The sequence below is a fragment of the Chelonia mydas genome, chromosome 4, assembly GCF_015237465.2.
Source record: "Chelonia mydas isolate rCheMyd1 chromosome 4, rCheMyd1.pri.v2, whole genome shotgun sequence".
Classification (NCBI taxonomy): domain Eukaryota; kingdom Metazoa; phylum Chordata; order Testudines; family Cheloniidae; genus Chelonia; species Chelonia mydas.
In genome coordinates this window covers 74,718,944-74,740,758 of record NC_057852.1, presented here as the reverse complement: position 1 = coordinate 74,740,758, position 21,815 = coordinate 74,718,944, and the positions used below count along the sequence as shown (strand labels likewise).

At 42.1% G+C, this 21,815-nt stretch overlaps 1 protein-coding gene and 1 long non-coding RNA gene across 6 annotated transcripts in view; one reads left to right on the top strand and one right to left on the bottom strand.

The window, feature by feature from the left end:
* Window positions 1–21,815, bottom strand: part of WDR17 (WD repeat domain 17) — a 122,275-nt gene that overhangs the window by 54,823 nt on the left and 45,637 nt on the right. For all 5 annotated transcript variants that reach the window (XM_043546014.1, XM_043546015.1, XM_027829305.3 and 2 more), the window contains 3 exons: window positions 11,933–12,061; window positions 3,232–3,415; window positions 784–1,014 (listed from right to left, as the gene is read on the bottom strand). In XM_043546014.1, coding sequence (XP_043401949.1) covers window positions 784–1,014; window positions 3,232–3,415; window positions 11,933–12,055 — 538 coding nt within the window. In that variant the 5' untranslated portion in view covers window positions 12,056–12,061. The remainder of the gene's footprint in view (window positions 1–783; window positions 1,015–3,231; window positions 3,416–11,932; window positions 12,062–21,815) is intronic.
* LOC122465717 lies at window positions 14,439–16,084 on the top strand. Its single transcript, XR_006290739.1, has 3 exons — window positions 14,439–14,619; window positions 15,174–15,178; window positions 16,055–16,084. It is a non-coding gene; the product is annotated as an uncharacterized LOC122465717 (long non-coding RNA).

The following is a 21,815-nucleotide window of genomic DNA, read 5'->3' as shown; positions in this document are numbered from 1 at the left end:
GCATTGTCCAAAAACTAACATCTGGTTTAGAGGAGATTCTTCCTCCCCTAATATTCAAAGTCAGTTGTCAGAGCAAGAGAAAAATACATACCCTGGGACACAAAAATGGTCATCACAGATGGTCATCTTTCCTCACCAAGCAGTAAGGCACATATGAAAAAGAGAATTAACTACTTAACTCGCAAGGATATCTCCACATATTTCTTCAAGGAATGTGCATTTAATACAACACTGTGCTATTTATAAAGCATCCAAAAATGTGCTAGGTGCATTACAGATAAATTAAAAGGACAGTTCTTTGCCCTACTATGCTTTAATGGGGGACAGAATCTTAGATCTGGGTTCACAATTGCTGATTTGTTTAGCAAAAAAAAAAAAAAAAAAAAAAGGTAAGAGGATTGAACATTCAAACAGTTAGAACATTCAACAAATAACAATCCAAATAAATAAAATTAGGAGATCAGAGCTTCCTGGCGAACATCAGTATAGTGGCAGATCAAAAGTTTAGAGTAGAGGGTTGTTATCATACCCTCAGAATCAGCTTATTATACACATTTCAAAGATGCAGTGTTGATTTGATAACCAAATAGGATTAAATATAAAGACAAAAGATTCTCAATTTTCTTGAGCTAATCAGATGTATTTCCGTCATATGCAGTGAGCAGGAACACTACTAAACTCTAAACAAATTTTATATAAAAGTTTTTATAAAATCTAAACTAGAGAATATAACAACAAAAATCGTTCAGTGGTCAATAATTATTTTATCAAGTACATTTTTACCTGGTTGAAAAATAGAAAGACTTCCATCAGTGTGTCCAAATACTATTTTTCCTTTCTTCTTTGGATGCCATCTAAATAGACAAATGTCTGACAAGAAACTATGTGCTTCTTTATGTACAGCTACCCCACTGTCTGGTCCTGAGATAGTCCAAATATACAATGGGCCTCTATGGGAAACAAATGCAACTGCATCACCCGCATTCCAGCACCAACTAAGTGAGGCAGGAACCCCTGAAACATTTAAAGAAAAAGTGTAAGAACTAGCATTTGAAATTTAGAATGCTATCTATCAAATATTCTTAGCCCATTACTGACACTAGTCTTGAAAAGCTACAGATCTTAAATTACTAGTAAAGTAATATGTTAAAAATATTTAACAGACTTCAGTCTAAGCGTAGGCAATTGTGTGTACTTGGCATGGCATAAAAGTAAACTCTACTTACGCATTTTCAAAGAGTGAAAATTTTATATACTACATGGTAGCAGACTATACTGTGGTAAACATGCTTACCTTCCACTAGTGCCAAAGGGCATTATGTATATGACTGAAGATTAGCCTGTTCCTATATGCTATATGTTCACCCTTACATAATTACTTACCTTACAGTAAGAGTAATGAACTGTTATTAATCAGTTAAAAAACAAAACTACATGCAAACTTTTACAAAATGTATTTTCGTTTTGGCAAAAACCCAGGAATTCTAATCACAGTGGGCTAGTCTACACTAGAAGCGATATATCGGCACAGCTACACCGATGCAGCTGCACCCCTGTAGCGAATCTGGTGAAGACACTCTATGCTGACGGGAGGAGAGCTCTCCCGTTGGCATAATAAATCTACCTCTGCAAAAAGCAGTAGCTATGTCAGCAGGAGAAGCTTTCCTGATGACATAGCGCTGTTCACACCAGCACTTAGGTCAGCGTAACTTATGTCGCTCAGGGAGTGGCTTATTCACACCGAAACAAGTCGTAGTGTACATCTGGTCTAAGACTACAGGAGCAGATAATTGCACCTAAACTTTAAAGTTTTGTAATCAGTGGGAGCTGTAGGTGCTCAGCACTTCTGAAAATCAGATCACTTTTATTTAGATGCTTAAATATGGACATAGGCACCTAACTTCAAGTATCCCAAGTTGTAGGTTTGACCTCAGCATTTCCCACACTGCAATACTCCACATAATCATAAAAATTAGATTGAAAGGTGTGATCAAAGAACAATCTCAATAATCTACATTTCCCCAAGCCTCTCATGCACATTTTATTTAGATACACTTTAGTAACAGTAGCATCAGAGATATCTGATATGAGTGTAAAGTTAATAAAGGGTTTTAACACAAACAGTTTATGTCTGAAAATAGAAGTGTTGAGCAACACAGGAGGTACATAAATGGGATATGAAAACCATCTCTTTCAAAGTCAGTCATGGAATCCAGTAATTATTTAGAATTGATAAACTGGTCCTTAAAAAATAAGTACCAGTAGTGATTTTAACCCATATCCTGAGCAAAAGTAAAATTTTTATCAGGGTTGAATCAATTCAGATTTCCCTGCCCACTACTTGTGCTTTCATGTGACCTTTAGATCTCACAGTGCGTAAGGTTTTCAAAGGCATGCCACATATTCTAGAAAATAACAAAATCGGAAGCCTCAGAGCACCAGAAAGTTTGAGAAACCCAAGAGGCTGCCAGGCCTTCTGGACCTAACAGAACTTGAAAAGGTACAGGATCGTAGAGGGTACATGCTGGAGAAACTGCTTGCAGAAAAGCACTTGGGGTGCACTAGCTGGTTGCAGGGAAGGAACTCAGGCTTGTTGCAGGGGAAGTTATTACACTCAGCCTGTTGGAAAACACATTTGGAAGAGAATAGGGTTGGATGAACAGTTTCATACTTTTGAGAAGAGCTAGCTGCACATTAGGATGTTTATCTAAACTGAACCAAAACCTACCATTTAGAATTGAAGTGTGATCATTATTAGTAAATGGCCTCATCTGAACATCAGCCTTTGTTGTAGACCAGATTTTACTTGTGTTCAGCCTTGCAAAACTGCCATGAAAATTCACATCCAAGTCATAAATCGTAACTGCCTACATTCCACTATGATGACTGGTGATAATTGATACTATTTTACTTGCCAATAAAAAACAAACAAGTAAACGTGCCCTGAGTACAAGGCATTTTGAAAGGCTGCTTTTGCTGTAAGAAGAGTTGAAAAGTTCAGTTTTTCAGCAATTACTATATAGTTCAGAACAATGTACAAAAACACTGTGTTTTATCATATTCTACAATGAACTACAGTAGAAGGGAGGCTAAAGAATTTTGTGCTCCATGTATAACTGTTCAACTTCTAAAACCTTCTCTACCAACCATTCAACATTTAGTACATTGCAAGTATTTCTGCTATTTCAAAGATGAAGAGGTATAAGAAATAAACCTCTGAGTCTCAGATACCTTTTGTACTGTCCAGTTTTGCAACAGCTTTTTGTTCAGCCACATTCCAAATGATCACTAAGTTATCTGCACTGGCACTTGCAAACATGTCAGGGTTGTGGGGACACCAAGATATTGCTGTGATTGTCTTCTTATGCTCAGACATAATTGCCCGGAGTTTGAATTCATTGTATCGGTGATCCAACTGAAAAAAAAAATACACAAATTTATTTTAGATACTCAAATTTCAGTAAACTCACTTAATATCTATGGCATATATTGCTAAGTTGGATAGTATAGCAGCTCAAGTCACTAATGGACAAGAATATGAAGCTTACCATACTTAAAAGACTACAACTTGATTTCCACTGCATTTAACAAGTCTGAGTATTTGCAACTTTAATAAGCTAGATCCATATAAATTTTAATTGCAGGGAAAAGATGTCAATATTCAGTTAAGCCCCTCCCCTCCCCCCTAAAAAATATTTCAATGTGTTTCATATAGTAACTTCTTTTATTTCATTTCTATAGCACTGTTCATATCAGAATTTTAAAGTACTTTACAGGTATTATACCTGTTTTACAGATGGCTAAACTGGAACGCAAAGAGATTTGCCCTACGTAACACGGCCAATCAGTGGCAGAGCTGGAACAGAATTTATGATGCCTGGAACCTTTCTCTAATCATAGACAAATAACAATTTGACACTGGAATTAATGGAAAGCTATTGAAGCAACCTAAAACATTTACTCATGATATAGTGATTTATAAAATACAGTGGGTCTGATCTTGCTTTGAATGAACTCAGTGGGTGTTTGCAATATTGAGCAATCAACATAATCTCCTTCCTTATAATCTCCAGGAACCTTTATTTAGTGCCACTAAGGTGTATCCAACCCTTCAAATCCAGAAGCTCCAGAATTTATAGCGTGTAAGATCAACCTACGTTTGTCTCATATTAACACAACATGATTGATTAAAGACTTCGTAAAGATTTAACTCTGATTTTTTCACCTTAAGTCAAACTATTAATATTACTTTCATGTATATTTTGTGGTTCAGTTTCCTTAGCTGGCTTTTTTGGTATAGTATAGCAAAGAAGGGGAAATGACCCAGGGAGAAGCTCTGGTATACAAGACTTCGTTGGACTACCTATTGTATTCATGGATTCTATAATTTTAACTATATTTTGTATGTCATTTTTAATACTCATTTTTTTGGCAGTAGAAGCAATGTTAGTACTCCACAGGCAGTGGGCAAAGCTTCAGTTTATCCCCTCACCTGAGCTCCATAATATGCACCTCACTTACTCTATTTGCTGCAGAGATGTTTTATCCTATTATGAACAATTGTTACACTCCCAAGCCAGAGATGGATTTAAAACTGGCGTTTTATTAAAGTTAATATAAAAAACAAACACATGTAGCTTGCACTCACTCCACACCAGCTCAGTCTCATCAGAATACACCAGGAACCCTCCGGGGCCCACTTCCTGTTTCCCCACTATGTTCCATTTAAGGGAGAGCATGCAAGTAAATCTAATCCTGACATTTCCTTATCAGTTAGGGTGACCAGATGGCAGGAGCGAAATATCAGGACACATTGGGCAAGGGGGGTGGTGTGTGCGGGGGGAAGAGAGCCACGGGTGCACAGCCCCAACTGGAGCCATGAGAGGGGGCGCACAGCCCTAGGAAGCTGCAAGAGGGGTGTACGGCCTCTGTTGCAGCCCGCACCACAAGCCACGGAGCAAGGACTCAAGGCCCCAGCTCCAGCCCCCAGCAGAAGCCACGGGGCCAGGGGCACAGGTTGCTCCTCCCTCCCTCTCAGTGCCCTTCCCCACAGCCCCACCACCACAACTAAACAATGCCCCACACAGACCCCCACTGCCCAGTGCCCTGACACACAAAGATCTCCCCCACTGCCCAGCACCCCCCAACAGGCCCCCACTGCCTAGCACCCCAAAACACACAAACCTCCCCCACTGCCCAGCGCCCTCCACACCCTCAAAGCCCAGCACCCCATACACATCTCCCAGACACTCACTCTATCACATCCTGCCCCCTTCCCTGGCTGCAGTCACCAGCCCTGCTGGGAGGCCTCTGACTCCTAGGGTCAGAGTGGCATGGGGGGTCTCCAGACTCTCCACGTGCTGCACCCACCACAAGTGCGAGCCCTGTGGCTCCCATTGGCCAGGAAAAATGCCAATGGGAGCTGACGGAGCTGTGGAGTGGGGCTTGAAGGCGCCAGCAGCGCGCAGAGAGCCCCCTGCCCCCTCGCCCCGACTCTAAGAGCCAGAGGGACCTGCCCGGGGGCGAGGTGGGGAGTCCCAGCAGTGCTTACCTGGGGCAGCTCCCAGGAAGCACCCAGCAGGTCCCTCTGGCTCCTAGGAGTGGGTCGGGTTGGGTGGGGGAGGAGGGCTCTCTGACCACTGCCGGTGTAGTGTATTAAACTGTTCCATGTAGTAATCTCCTACAGTTACTGATATGTTATAGATTGTAAGAAACTGCTATTGTAGTAAACGGCTACCTGATGTGGCAAATGCCTACAGTAGTAGTTTCTTGCACTATAGTGTATGTGAAATTGGTACGTGTAGAAATGTGCTATCTGTAATAGTTATTTATACGTACAGATTGTAAGAAACAGCTTTTGTAAAAAGATGCTACTTCCCTCATAGGTCATGTTTTCTAGACCTTACTTTTTTTCCTCTCTCTTCTCTGGACTCTCTTCAATTTGTCCACATCTTTCCTGAAATGTGGTGCCCAGAACTGGACACAATACACCAGCTGAGGCCTAATCAGCGCAGAGTAGAGCGGACATCCCAGAGTGATCTGTTTTTTTGCAGCAGCTTTACACTGTTCACTCATATTCCGCTTGTGGTCCACTAGGACCCCTAGATCCCTTTCCACAGTACTCCTTCCTAGGAAGTCATTTTCCATTTTGTATGCATCCAGCTTGTTATCATTCACAAATTTTATAATTGTACTCTCTATGCCATTATCTCAATCAATTAAGATTTTTGAATAGAAACTTATCCAGAACTGATCCCTGGAGAACCCCACTCGTTATGCCCTTTCCGCCTGTGAATCACTGATAACTACTGTCGGAACTGTTTTCCGACTAGCTTTGCACCCATCTTATTTTAGCTCCATCTAGGTTGCATTTCCATAGTTTGTTTATGAGAAGGTCATGGGAGACCGTATGAAAAGCCTTACTAAAGGCAAGATAGACCATGTCAACCACTTTCCCACCCCCCACCCCCCATCCACAAGGCTTGTTACACTGTTAAAGAAAGCTATCAGTTTGGTTTTACCTGCTTGAATTAGCTACAGCAGATGTCCTTTTTTAGCAAAGTAGTACCTAACATTGCTGCAGGTAGCCTGGTCCTACAGATAGCATTTACATACACACACACACACAGGTAAGAAACTGCCATCTGCAGGGATGTGCTACCTGTAACACTGCAATCTGATGAAGCTAATTCCTACAGATAGCAGTTTCTCACACCACACGTACCTGAGACTGCTATCTGTAGCAATTAGCTACATCAGATGTCCTTTTTTAGCAAAGTAGGACCTGTCGCTGTTGCATATGTTTCTGGATGGTACAAGACCCTGGAATCTAACTGCAGAATCATAAAATATCAAGGTTGGAAGGGACCTCAGGAGGTCATCTAGTCCAACCCCCTGCTCAAAGCAGGACCAATGCGCAACTAAATCATCCCAGCCAGGGCTTTCTCAAGCCTGACCTTAAAAACCTCTAAGGAAGGAGATTCCACCACCTCCCAGGTAACCCATTCCAGTGCTTCACCACCCTCATAGTGAAAAAGTTTTTCCTAATATCCAACCTAAACCTCCCCCACTGCAACTTGAGACCATTACTCCTTGTTCTGTCATCTGCTACCACTGAGAACAGTCTAGAGCCATCCTCTTAGGAACCCCCTTTCAGGTAGTTGAAAGCAGCTACCAAATCCCCCCTCATTCTTCTCTTCTGCAGACTAAACAATCCCACTTCCCTCAGCCTCTCCTCATAAGTCATGTGTTCCAGACCCCTAATCATTTTTGTTGCCCTCCGCTGGACGCTTTCTAATTTTTCCACATCCTTCTTGTAGTGTGGGGCCCCAAACTGGACACAATACTCCAGATGAAGTCTCACCAATGTCGAATAGAGGGGAATGATCACGTCCCTTGGTCTGCTGGCAATGCCCCTACTTATACAGCCCAAAATGCTGTTAGCCTTCTTGGCAACAAGGGCACACTGTTGACTCATATCCAGCTTCTCGTCCACTGTAACCCCTAGGTCCTTTTCTGCAGAACTGCTGCCTAGCCATTCGGTCCCTAGTCTGTAGCAGTGCATGGGATTCTTCCATCCTAAGTGCAGGACTCTGCACTTATCCTTGTTGAACCTCATCAGATTTCTTTTGGCCCAATCCTCTAATTTGTCTAGGGCCCTCTATATCCCATCCCTACCCTCCAGCGTATCTATCACTCCTTCCAGTTTAGTGTCATCTGCAAACTTGCTGAGGGTGCAGTCCACACCATCCTCCAGATCATTAATGAAGATATTGAACAAAACCAGCCCCAGGACCGACCCTTGGGGCACTCCACTTGATACCGGCTGCCAAATAGACATGGAGCCATTGATCACTATCCATTGAGCCCGACAATCTAACCAGCTTTCTATCCACCTTATAGTCCATTCATCCAGCCCATACTTCTGTAACTTGCTGGCAAGAATGCTGTGGGAGACCGTGTCAAAAGCTTTGCTAAAGTCAAGGAATAACATGTCCACTTCTTTCCCCTCATCCACAGAGCCAGTTATCTCATCATAGAAGGCAATTAGGTTAGTCAGGCATGACTTGCCCTTGGTGAATCCATGCTGACTGTTCCTGATCACTTTCCTCTCTGCTAAGTGCTTCAGAATTGATTCCTTGAGGACCTGCTCCATGATTTTTCCAGGGACTGAGGTGAGGCTGACTGACCAGTAGTTCCCCGGATTCTCCTCCTTCCCTTTTTTAAAGACTGGCACTACATTAGCCTTTTTCTAGTCATCCGGGACCTCCCCATGAGTCACCATGAGTTTTCAAAGATAATGGCCAATGGCTCTTCAATCACATCTGCCAACTCCTTTAGCACTCTCGGACGCAACGCATTCAGCCCCGTGGACTTGTGCTCATCCAGCTTTTCTAAATAGTCCTGAACCATTTCTTTCTCCACAGAGGGCTGGTCACCTCCTCCCCATGCTGTGCTGCCCAGTGCAGTAGTCTGGGAGCTGACCTTGTTCGTGAAGACAGAGGCAAAAAAAGCATTGAGTACATTAACTTTTTCCACATCCTCTATCACTAGGTTGCCTCCCTCGTTCAGTAAGGGGCCCACACTTTCCTTGACTTTCTTCTTGTTGCTAACATACCTAATGTATACACATTAACCCTCATGGGGCACATCACTATAAGTTGTGTCTGTGCCTGTAGTGGGGTGGCTTCCCCGCTCCCATAAGCAGGGGGTTAAAAGCAGCCAAGCTAGGCTGATTGGGGGAACGAGCCACAGCTGTGGCCAGCTCAGTTAGGGCCCAGCTGGCCCTGATAAGAGGGCTGTGGGCCAGAAGCTGGAGATGTCTCACTCTAGCCCTGGAGTGGGAAGGGGAGCAAGGTACCTGAAGTGGAGCAGTGCTGGGGAAGGGCAAGGGGAGCTCCAGCCTGGTAAACCCCCAGGCTGCAGGCCTTGATGAAGGCCTATGAAAAGGTACTGCAGCTGCAGAGGGGCAGCCTGGGGACAGGCAAAGGCAGCAGGTCCTAACCCCTTGCCAATGATGAGTGGCCATTACAGACTGCAGTCTGTCCCAGTGAGCAGGGGCTAGATGATGATTGGCAGTAGCCACTGAGGCAAGGTGGGTTTAGAGGGTTGGGGGTAGACATAGTAACCGTAGTGACTCTATGCTGACATAACTTGAGTTAACACACACTTAAAGTGTAGATATGGCCTTAGGTATATTAAATGTTTGGGAGAGGTAACAGGAACAGTATGAGGGTAGACTAAGATTCATACAGGTGTTTAGGCTCAAGGCATTGGAACTGGCCTTACTGCACCCTACAAGCTCAGGAACAAAGAGGCACATAAAAAAAAAGATATCATGTATTTATTAAAATTTCTTGACTCAAGGGTGTATAACTCATGATTTTAGAATTCTTGTGGTTGTAAAGGCATCTTAGGGTTGTAGATGTGTGTTCATTATATTCTGAAAGGCAAAACTATGAATGGGTTGAACAAAGAATTAGATCAGTCCCTCAGGATAAGTACATTGGCTATTAGCCAAGATAATCAGGGATGCAGGCCCAAGCTCTACATGTCCCTAAACCGTCCTTTGACTGCCAGATGCTGGGATTGGACAATTGGATGGTTCAGTGAGTCGTTGCCTGGTCTGATCATTCCCTTAGGAGCACCTGGCATTGGCCACAGTCACAAGACAGGATACTAGATTAGGCGGACTATTGGTCTGACCCACGATGGCAGTTCTAATTTTCTGCAAAAATTACAAAAATAGTTTTTTTCCAGGAAGAAAGACATTATAGGAGATAGTATACTGCCTTTATTGACTATCTGAGAATCAAGTTGTACACAATGGCATGCGGAAAAACATTAAGGGCTAGACTGAGAGACAAAATAACAGTTGCAAAAATGTAATCCCCATTGGTGGATTGACTTAGAACAAAGTTTTGACACTAGGCCAGAAATTCAGTCAGCTCTAAAATGAGAAGAAAAAATTAAATTTAAACATTCAGGGAATTCAGGGAATCCCAGCAGCAGATAAAAGAACTTGGGAAACTGCTAGGAGACTCTGCAATCAGATACAGTGATAAGGGATTCTTTGTTTCTGAGGGGATATATGTAAAATGTTTCACTGAATTAAATCTCAGGGATTATCTACACCGGCAAGTTAACGCGCTCTAACTTGCTGCCTCAGGGGTGTGAAAAATCACGCCCCCCCCCCAAGCCCAGCAAGTTTGAGCGCTTTAAAGCGCTAGTGTGGATAGGTTCGGCTACCAGTGCTCAGAGCTAATCCCCTCATCGAGGTGGATTACCAGGAGCACTGGCACCCGCGGCAGCGCTTTGAACTTTGTTGTGTAGACATAGCCTTTAGGTTAGATAAGACAAAGAGGAGCTGCATTGACTAGGCATTGGGATGCCTATGCCTTTAAGAACCCAGCTCTGGGAAGCCAATGTTGAGAGGGGAAATAAAAAAAGCCCCTTTGCCCCCCACCATTTTTGCAAACACTGGTGTCTCAGTCCCACTGGGGTAACTGTTACCTACTGTGCCCCTGCCTGTGCCAGGTTTTGCCCTCGGTCAGCACCTCACCCCGAGCTTATCTCCTGCTCCTCCACCCCCAGCCCTGATTTTGCCCTTTAGTCCCTCTCCTAATTCTGCCTCCAGCTGCTTAACCCCTCTGACCAGTCAATTTCCTCCCCTTGCTCAGACCCTGGCCATCCCCCTGCTCCGATTCTCCCCCTTTGCCCCTTTATAACCCCTGGAAATTGCAGTCAGCAGAATTTTACGGCTAATAAGGGCAGGGCGAAGGACAGTGGCTTCAGCAGATGTTACTGAGCATGTTTAGTTCATGTGACCATACAAAAAAGTCACTTTGCTCAAATAAAAAAGCCTCTCGCCCCCCACCCCCGAACAAACTATTTTGCAAAGCACTGAGTCCCACTGGGGTAACTGCTACCCCCTGTGCCCCTGCCTGTGCCGGGTTTTGCCCTCTGACACCCTCTGCCAGCGCCTCACTCCTGGGCTTAACTCTTCCTCCTCCCCCCCTCATTCCTGATTTTGCCCTTTAGCCCCTCTCCTAATGCTGCCTCCAGCTGCTTGACCCCCCTGACCAGTAAATTTCCAGCCCCTGCTCAGACCCTGGCCACCCACCTGCTCCGATTCGCCCTCTTTGCCACTTTTTAACCCCTGTCAAAAGCAATCCGCAGAATACTACGGCTAATAAGGGCACGGTGAAGGGCAGTGGCTTCAGCAGATGTACTGAACATGCTCAGATGAACTGTGCATGCTCAGTACACTGTAAGTAGCACATTACTACAGAGAGCACTTTACTACACTACACCTGCGCCTGCAAGCCCGGCCCCCGCAGCTCTGATTGGGCAGGAGGGAGCTGGTGCAGCACGCGGAGACCCCCTCCGCCTCTGTGCCCAGGGGCCGCCCACTCTGCAGACTCCTGTTGGTGGGCAGGAGGGCGTGCGAGGCGCCGGGAGCTTCCCCTGGAAGCGCCGCCATGCCAGCACCGGGACTTTGGCGGTGATAGTGAGCGGTCCGTCCCAGATAGCGGGACAAAGGGTGTTCCGACAGATGTGCGGTCAGGACGTGGGACAAATGGGTTAAAATCGGGACTGTCCTGATAATATTGGGATGTCTGGTCACCCTATTATCAGTGCTACACAATTCTGATGGTGATGCACAAGCCAGCATGGAATCTTGCTCTGTCTCTCATACCTCCACTGGCTCTGCAATGCTGACCTGAGTAACAAATTGTAACAATATATTTTTTAATTGTTTTGAAGTAGATCTGTTGAGTAAAAAGATGCCAGTTCTACACAGTAACTTTTCTGACTATAATCACACTTCAAAACTACTACAAGAACATTTTTTGAAAGGGATGAACATGAAGTAGAAAGCAAAGAACAATATTCTAAAGTAAGTAGTCTTTTGAGAAAAAAGTAATCTTACCTGGTAAATATAAATAGCAAGCGTGGCACAATAAGCAAATCTGTCCCCACTAGCAGCACATACATCTTTATTCCAAGGCTGACATCCAGCAGCTAAAAGGCCCACTTGCTTAACCTGTGACATCTTTGCCTATAAAAAATAAATGTATGGAACTGAGAAATAGAGACAGGACACTTTTTTAATGAGCTAACAATGCACTTTCGTTCAACAGTATGTTTAAAAATATATTCTTTAATTTTATAAATCAAGGTCACATGTTTTCTGAGATACAATGAATATACCAGGAATAAAACCACACAGATAGTCACACTATGCAAGGAAAGGGGTTTAAGGTCATTGGCAAACATACATGCAGGAAGAGACAATTGAAGACAATAGAGCTATGCTGATTTAGAACAGCTGAGGATCTGTCCCAGTATTTCTTTTTATCTTCTGTAGTAAAATTCAAAATTTTCTATTCTTAAATCTAATTCCCCACAAAAATGTGCAGGTAAAATACAATGTGTGCCAAACCTCTCAATGTAAAATAAATTAAGCAACATATATTTCTTCTTGAATTTTTAAACCATTACAGGCTAATTATTTAATTCCTACTCTTTCCCTCTGGAGCCATGAAAAGGTAATTTTTCATATCCACAATAAAAGATTTTAAAATGCATCAGGAAAAATAAATAGGAAGACAACTGACATGTGTTAACGTATCGTTAAACATCTTTGTGGACACAGTCTTACCGTTTTGTAACAAGACCCACCTTGTTAGTAGGTATTAGACACATGAATAAAGCTGCAGAAGTACTGCTGGACCATTATGAGAATGGCTCTGTAGAGAGAATAGGTCGCACAGGGAAAACCAGGTTCAGGAAGGAAGTTTGAGATGAGATTTATGCTTTGTTATTGTGTCTGAGTTACTAGTTTTGTCAGGGATGAGATAGTGACTCAGCCCATTCACACCCTTCATATAGTGCCCCATGACCAAGACAGCACACATCTGCACATAAATCATCTTTGCTATACTGAGAGCAATTGCAAAAAACAAACCACTTAACCTCTATTCCTCCGCACAAATTAATTACTGCAGCGTAAAACAAAAGAGGGTATGATATCTCAATCACACTCTCATTGAGAGATACAGTTTACTAATGAAGTATAGTGGTGCCTTAAAAATTCCCAAACAATTTTCATTTCTATTAATACATAGAACTTATATTTAATATGAAGATTAAAATATTCTGATAGTTCTTTAAGAACAGTGAAGTATATTCTCAACTCAACACACGGTGCATTAGCTGTGCAATTCCCATCCACAGGCACTTTTCATGAGTTGACCATGTGCCCTCATTTAATTTTTTAAATGAGAAATAGTAGGTTTTGTAAAAATATGAATTAATCAATGGTCCAAGTGATGGGGGGGGGGAGGGGAGGGAGAAGAGAGAGAGAGAGAGAGAGAAATCCTTTGGACTTTAGATCAGTGTTTACCCAATGGCGTTTCACAGCCACCATTAATCCACAGAGCACTTCCAAGCGCTTCCATTTCGGTCTTAGTATGAAGCATCTGTCATTTTCCAAGCTTGCCTGAAGAAGAGCTCTTTGTAGCTCAAAAACTTGTCTCTTTCACCATCAGAAGTTGGTCCAATAAAAGACAGTACTTCACCCACCTTGTCTCTCTAGTTTCCAAGCAGTGAAAATTCCTACTAGTGTAGGACTAATCCAGACTAGGACGCTTTAGGGATTCCAAAACACACAACTTCATTGCTTCATGCCTTTCTTTTTGTGTGTTTCTCTGGCATAATTTCAACCATGATTAAATTTGCAGAGGACACCAAAACTGGAGGGATAGTAAACACACATGATGACAGATCCAAACTGCAAAGTGACTTAGGGCTTATCTACACTTGCAAGTTTTTTCGATGAAACTAATGTCGCCAAGGAAAAAATTGACAAAAGCAAAGTTGCCAAAAAGTGTGTCTACATTTGCTCCCTCTGTCAACAGATCATGTCCACATTTTGGGCACCTTTGTCAATAGCAAGAGCAATGGACTGTGGGTATGTATCCCACAGTGCCTGGCGACACCATCCGTCGCTAGGTGTTCTGGGAATGCGGAAACGGAGCGCGGTGCATCCTGGGATGTGCAAAATGTACCGTCCTGCACCGCTTTGTGTCCCACCCCTCCAAAGGTCTCTGGCTTCCTTTCGCACCATTTTTCCAATGGTCATTCTTTTGTAGTGCACGCCAAAATCTGCAGTGAGAGAGGATGGATCCCGCATTTCTTTCCTATGCACTGTTAGCTGTCGTGAGGACATTGCACATGGCAGCACAGTTACTCGCCGAGTTACAAAGTTAGCAAAGGATGAATCGCAGGCACCCGAGCGTGATATGGACGGCAGCAACTATCAGTGTTTTGTGCATTCACAGAGCAGCTGCATACAGTAGACTGTCACTTTTGGGATAGGAAAACATTGGTTTGGTGGGATCGCATTGTCACGCAGGTGTGGAATGACGACCAGTGGGTACAGAACTTTAGGATGCATAAAGCAACCTTCATGGAGCTATGTGCTGAGCTGTCCCCCGACCTGCGGTGCAAGGACACCAGATTGACAGCTGCCCTTCCGGTAGAGAAGCGTGTTGCAATCGGTGTGTAGAAGCTGGCGAATCCAGACTGCTACCACTCAGTTGCAAATCAATTTGAGTAGGAAAGTCCACTTTTGGGGCTGTATTACTCCAAGTGTGCAGGGCAACAAATCGCATCCTGCTGCAAAGGACCATGACTCTGGGAAATGTGCATGAAACAGTGGATGGCTTTGCAGAGATGGGTTTCCCTAACTGGCGGGGCGATAGATGGCACACACATTCCAATTTTAGCACCAGACCACCTTGTCTCTGAATACATCAATAGGAAGGGATACTTCTCCATGGTGTTGCAGGCACTTGTGGATCACCTTACAGCCCCAGCTCATGAAACCTTACACAGGGCACCTGGACAGCAGCAAGGAGCATTTTAACAACAGGCTGAGCAGGTGCCACATGGTAGTCAAATGTGCCTTTGGCCGTTTGAAAGCTCGCTGGAGGTGTTTAAATGGCAGACTAGACCTTACTGAGGATAATATTCCCGTGGTCATAGCCGCATGCTGCACACAGAATAAAAATTCTGTACCATTAAATACCTTAGCCTTTATTTATTGTTAAAAAGGGTAAAACCTCACAACTGTGTGTAGCTCCAGCTATCATTGTGCAAGCTGTGAGAGGGGGTGGAGTGATGGGGAAACTCAGGAGTGCTGTGAAGTGAAAAGGAATGTGTGGGCATAGAGGAGGGTAGGGTTGGCAAAGAATTGTGAATCTCCTGCAGTGGCCCTCTAACTCGGATCTGCTCAGTCTGCAGCTGTATCAATGACTTGAGCATCTCTGTCCGATCCTCCATAACTTTTATCATCCGCTCTGTCTCTTGCCTAGCAAAAGCAGCGCTCTCTTTTCTGTCCTGCCTTTCGGTTTCCCAGCACTCTCTCTGTTCCCATGTCTGACTCTCATCATGCTGTAGAACCTCGCGGAACATGTCTTCTTTGCTGTGCCTAGATTTTTTTCTTATCTGCCACAGCCAGTCCGCAGGGGTGCGTAATGTGTTCTTCAAGGTCTGTGCTGAACAGAAGAGGGATTGTTACATTCCAGCAAACGAATGAAACATTTTAGTAAAAAGTGACAGGTTGCAGAGTAGCAGCCGTGTTTGAACATATAAATTTGTTAGTCTCTAAGATGCCACAAGTACTCCTTTTGTTTTTAGTAAAAAGGGCATTTTGCTAGTAGAAATCACTTTTTCTCTGAGACTCTAGGCAAACACACAGCTCCGCGAGCACCCCAATCATGGTGAGTCCACTCCAGTGATTGCTAAATGGCATAGTAGTTTCCTACAATGGGGGAGTTAACAAGGCTGCAATCCATTGGAATCTGTGGCAGAGGATTAACAAGTACCTCTTGGAAACTTTCCAGAGCCTCTCTCTGGAGGATTCCCTGCAGGTCTCGATGTCCATTGACACCCTGGTTGGCCATGCAGATTAGCTACACAAGGCAATGTCCAGCTCACAGAAAACACTACCTGCCTCCCACTTTTCGATTCCCAACACAAGCGACAGCAACTTACCCGGAGACTCATCTGCTTCCTGTTCCCCGCTGAGCTCTTCCGGAGTGGAGAAAAGTTCCTAACTGCCTGCCCCACTGGGCGACCCCGCTGGGAGCACCGCATCCTCTTCTAGCTTGACTTCTTCATCCACGATTTCAGCCTCCAGGTTACCCCCTCTTTCAGCTGCATGCGAAGTATCCACACGGCAATCAGCAATGGGGTCACCACTGAGGATGGCATTCAGCTCCTTATAGAAGCGGCAGGTCTTAGATGCACTACTGGAGCGATGGTTTGCGTCCCGTGCCTTATGGTACGCCTGCCTCAGTTCCTTTATCTTCGCTCTGCACTGCTGCGTGTCCCGATCATAGCCCTTTTAGCACAAGCCTCGAGAAATCTGCCCATATGTGTCCTGATTCCTATGGGTCACTCGCAGCTGCGACTGAACAGACTCCTCTCCCCATACACTGATCAGATCCAACTCAGCGGTGGTCCAAGCAGGAATGCGTTTGGTGCGATAGTCAGCCATGCTGACCTGGGAAGACACCTGGGAAGCTCCTCTGGGAAGCCAGCAAACAGGAAATGCGATTTAAAAGTCCCGGGGCTTGCAAGGGGGAGGGGTGGGTTGGCTGCAGGGCAGTGGAGTTCAAACCACTGACCAGAGTGACAACATGGGAATTATGGGATACTTTCTGGAGGCCAATAAAATTGAAAAAAAAACCCTGCGGTGTCTACACTGGCTGTTTGTCGACAATAAAGGGAGGGGAAAAGACAAAAAGTCTCTCTCAGGGTGGAAGTTTTTTGTCACCAAAACTAGGAGTTTTTTTTCAAAAAAAAGTGACCTTGCAGTATGTACGCTATTGCTGTTTTGTCGCCAAAAGCCAGTTTTTGGCAACAAAACTTGCAAGTGTAGACAAGCCCTTAGAGAGATTACAGTAGTGGGGGCTTCAGGTATTTAAGGGGAGATTGAGTACTAATTACTATTAGTTAAGCATTGACAGGGTAAAGTCAAAGCAAAGGAAATAAATAGCACTGATACAAAATAAGGGTGTAACACATTACAGTGAGTTTATTGTTTATTTTCCACATTAAGACTGTCCTAATATTACTTTAACATCCAACCAAGTACAATAGGGAAAGTGTGAAATCAGACTGGAAAGCTCGGAGAAAAGATTCCTAAAGAAGTGGTTCACCCTGTGGCTTGCAAAATCCACTCATGTAGGGCAAGGAGGACTCTTTCCTCAAGTGTGGGCCATCAGCTTCTGCAGTACATAAGCTTTCATTAAAAAAAAAACAAGTTAAAGTCTCTAGCTCTTACACAAAGATAACTTCTCAAATACAAACTAAGTGTCATCTGAGGCAACGTCAACTGCTTAAGTCTGCAGAAAGTGCCAGAGCCAATATCATTATTACGGGAAGGGGAGGTCTGGTAGCTACAGCTGCATGGGGTTGGGAGCAAAGAGGACTGGCTGCCGCTGCTAGGAGTAGAGTGCCCTGGGCTGGTGCAACCCTTTGGGCTAGGGGCCTGTTAGATTAAATTGGATGGAATAAATGAGCCAAAGGAGTTAAATAACCTAGTCACTGTCGAACATTAAACAGTGTTAAACAAGGTCCAGGGTTTGATATAAAGAGATCTCAGCCTGCTTAGTACCATGGCAAACACACCATTAAAAATCCTTGTAACCTTTTATTTAAGATCCAGAAAAGATGGAAAAACAGTTAAAGCATTTGAAATGTAAAGTATTAAGTAAAGGTTTCATTTTAACAACATTTCTTGTTCCCTTTCCCTTTAACTGGATTATACCCTGGCTCACTGAAATTCAGTCAGCAGGAAAATATAAATTTACAGGCCTAAAGACAGGGAGACTTCCAAGGCTTAAAGCTCCATTCCAGAGTTCACGCAGGGAAAGGAAGGGGTTCTCACCCTGGGCTGAAGATTACCCTCATCAACCACAAGAAAACAGCAATTATGCATTCTAGACAGCCCCACTCTTTCCTTCAATGTGCTTGCATGGTGTATTGTACATAGTACTTTGTATTTTTAAACGATACAAAGAAGAAGTCTGGGTAGCTGAATGTATCATTAACAGATGCAAAGCCTTTAGGTTGCTGGCGTGCATGAAGGCCAGATTAATGGTGACCAAGAGTCATTGCCATCTGATGGCTGTGAAATGAGTTTGTATTTTCAGTCTAGTTCACAATTTATGTGTGTCCATATCACAAAATATATATCACATTAACTACTGTGCTTCTATTTGCAACATGAATCTGGCTGTACTTTCTCCTTCTTTCTGAATACGTTTATAAAAAGGCAAACAGTAACTTTACGAAAAGATAGAAATATACATTTTAGAGAGACTTAGCAACAGGTGACTCAGCAACAAGATGAGCCAGGTCATCTGAAAATATTATATTTTTTGACTTTGCTAAGTCAGTGGTTTTCTTAAAATATGTTCTCAAAATGAAATTATGCTCTTAACATAATATTTAAAAGGAAAACATTTGATTTTAAAATTTATTACAATTTTGTTGAGACAATCGCACATGCTTAAACAGCATCATTCCTGTATTAAATCATTACACAGTTGTTTTTACTATTTTTGTTTTCAATTTACATTTAAATCTACGTTTTCAGAATATTTTAGTATTTACTCTGAGTTATAATGTATAAAGTACTTCAAAACTTTACTCTCTAGTATCTCTTGTAAACTTGCTGATTTTTTTTTTTGGTTGTTTTTTTGTTATTTATAAAGAGTTTTGATGACACTGTCTGTTTGCAAAATACTTCAGTTTTATTTCATTTTAAAGGAAGTATTTGGTCTGAAATCCATTACAGCTAATAAGAAATTAAATCATATTTTACAAGGATTGTTATGTCTCTTATCAACACCACACATCAGGCCAGTATCCTGCAGATTTCTTCAGACATTGCAGGTTTCAGTCAAACATGCTCATAGAATGAGACAGAAAGCAGCATTCATCAGAACATCAGCATGAACAAAATGGCAGCAAATTAGAAAAATATAAATATATATCCAAACTGTTATGTTACATCTTTAGCAATGTTGATTTTTCAGTCATCCTCTGTTAAACTCATCATTTCTATTCAAAATATAAATGATTATTTTATATTTATATATAACATATAAATTATGCAGAAAAAATTTGCTTTCTCAAAAATTCTGTAAAATGTACACAGCACTAAGGAAGCTATTATTAAAGAATGTCTACAGTTTCCTAGGAGATAGAGAAAAGCCCAAGCCTTTTCTCTTTTCAATTGACATGAGCGGAAACATAATAAGTCCTTCCTAGTTATTAAAGATAGAAACTAGCATTAAACTGAAAGTCTGTTTACTTAGAGATACTATTATTAAATAACATAAACCCATATGACAAAATGGATTGGATGAATGGCTACAGCTATATAATTATTTATAGATACATGCCTACGTTATCCGTACCTTAGAATAGGTATAATTTTTTGTGAACCACTTAAGAATTTCCACGTCCATTTCAAAACCTTGTGGCTCTCGAAATATACCATCTCTTGATCTGAATGTAGAAAGAAATCACTTTACTCAACAGATAAAGGAACTAAACCCTGATGTTCAAAGAATCATGCAGCCTTACTAAAGGATGCAGAAGAAAAGCCTGAGCATTGTGTCGCACCACACACACAAAACGGCAGTGTCAGTAGCCTGGCAACTGCAGCTCTTTAAGAGGTACCATTTTAATTTTAATCTAACTCTTTTTGCTCTATTTCATGTACTCTGTGTATTTCATTTATTTGCTGTATTTCAAGATTGTACTACACCGTTATTAGCAAAACAGTAGCCTTTTAAGTCTAGTGAAGAGGCATGAATGGCACAGTACAGCATCCTTCATTTATCAGGGTGTATATGTGTGTGCATGTGTGTATGTGTCCATCTAGAGAGAGAGAGAGACAGACAGACAGACACACACACACACACACACACACAAATACATAAAGCATGCTGTACTGTGCCAGTCATGCCTCTTTACTGGACTTGAAAAGGCTACTGTTTTGCAAAGATAGATAGATAGATATCACGAGAGAGCGAGAGCGAGAGCGTGCACAATTAATACAGTTGCACATCCTCAATCTACCAGTGATTTTGACCCATGAGGAATCTATATCTTGTTCATACTGATATATACATTATTGTGTAAGTGCATGAATGTGAAATTACTATATCTTTATGATACACTTATACAAAGGGATACTGATTATCCAAAGCCCCATTTTCTTAATCTCCTTATAGAATGCATCTCCCCTTCTATTGACTCCCTTGTCACTGACTCCCAATTACACAAACAAATTATTCCCAGCTGTTGGGAAACTTAAAAATACTAAACGAGAATTATTGTGTTGACCATATAGGAAATGTTTGCTTTTAATAATTTACATTTGGCATACATATAGATACTCAAAAATAAACTTCTGAATCCAAACAATTGGCTCTTGGTGCTACAAATATTAATTTTTGGCAGCATGTCAGTGACAACATAACAGTTAAAAAATCTAGTTCATACTTCTGATAGAGATATAGGATGATATCTGCTTAAAGACAGGGGGCCTTCATACCACCTCTGTGAAAAAAGTAATGGGAGAGTAAAACATGTATTGTGAACCACGCAGTTTCAGGTGCATCATCTCTTGCAAGGCAGGAGTCTGTTGACACATAGAAGAGTACAGGGGTCTGTCACTTTAGCAACATGGATGTCCTAAAATTACTGGGAAATCCAGGGGTCTCTGACAGGATGACTGATTTAAATCATAATTAAAATCAACAAGCAGGAAATGTTAATTAAAATAATTGATTTTAATCTTGTTTTGCATTTTTTCAGTTATTTTCTTAAATAAAGGTTGATTCTGATTGGTTGGTAACCATTAAAACATGTTGATTTGTAACTACCATATAAACTTTACATTAAATTTTATGCCTTTCTTTTTCTTTTTGTCTAATCAGGGGGATACATTATAACTATACAAGTTTATTTAAGCAACGCTATAGATTAACTTACATTTATTCAGATTCTGAAATTTTACACTTTTCTTATGTTAGAAAATGATGACTCATGCATTTCTTATTTACCAGATGATAATTTGTTATTTTTGATTCTGTCAATCTCTTTTCTGATGGAAGTTTGTGTTCAGTTAAAAATGCTCAAAAACACAATTTAAAGTTTTTTTTATTAGTTAAATAAAACTACGTTAAACATGCTGGATACGTAGGAAAAATGATTATCAAAAAGTTTATCAAAACATGATTTGCATTTAAACCTAACTGATTTATTAAACAAAGAAATAGAGCTAAGTCAATAAGTGACTTTTGGGTTAATGGGCTGAATCAAAACATTCAAAACAAAAGAAGTCAAAATAATTTGTTTCAAAATGGCTGAGAGTAACTGTTCTGACCTCCCCCCACCCGCCCCGAAAAAAAAGACTTTTTCCCCCCTTAGCTGAAACTGAGTGGAATTTGACCAAAATTTGTGAAATTTGGTGCCCTGAAAAATGCATTTTCTAGCAAATTTACTATTTGCTAAAAAAATTCACCCACCTCTACGAAGGAAGTATTGTCTGTTGTTAGAAAATTGAACTGATTGTTTACGGGGGAGGGATAGCTCAGTAGTTTGAGCATTGGCCTACTAAACCCAGGGTTGTAAGTTCAATCCTTGAGGGGGCCATTTAGGGATCTGGGGCAAAAACTGGGGATTGGCCCTGCTTTGAGCAGGGGGTTGGACTAGATGACGAC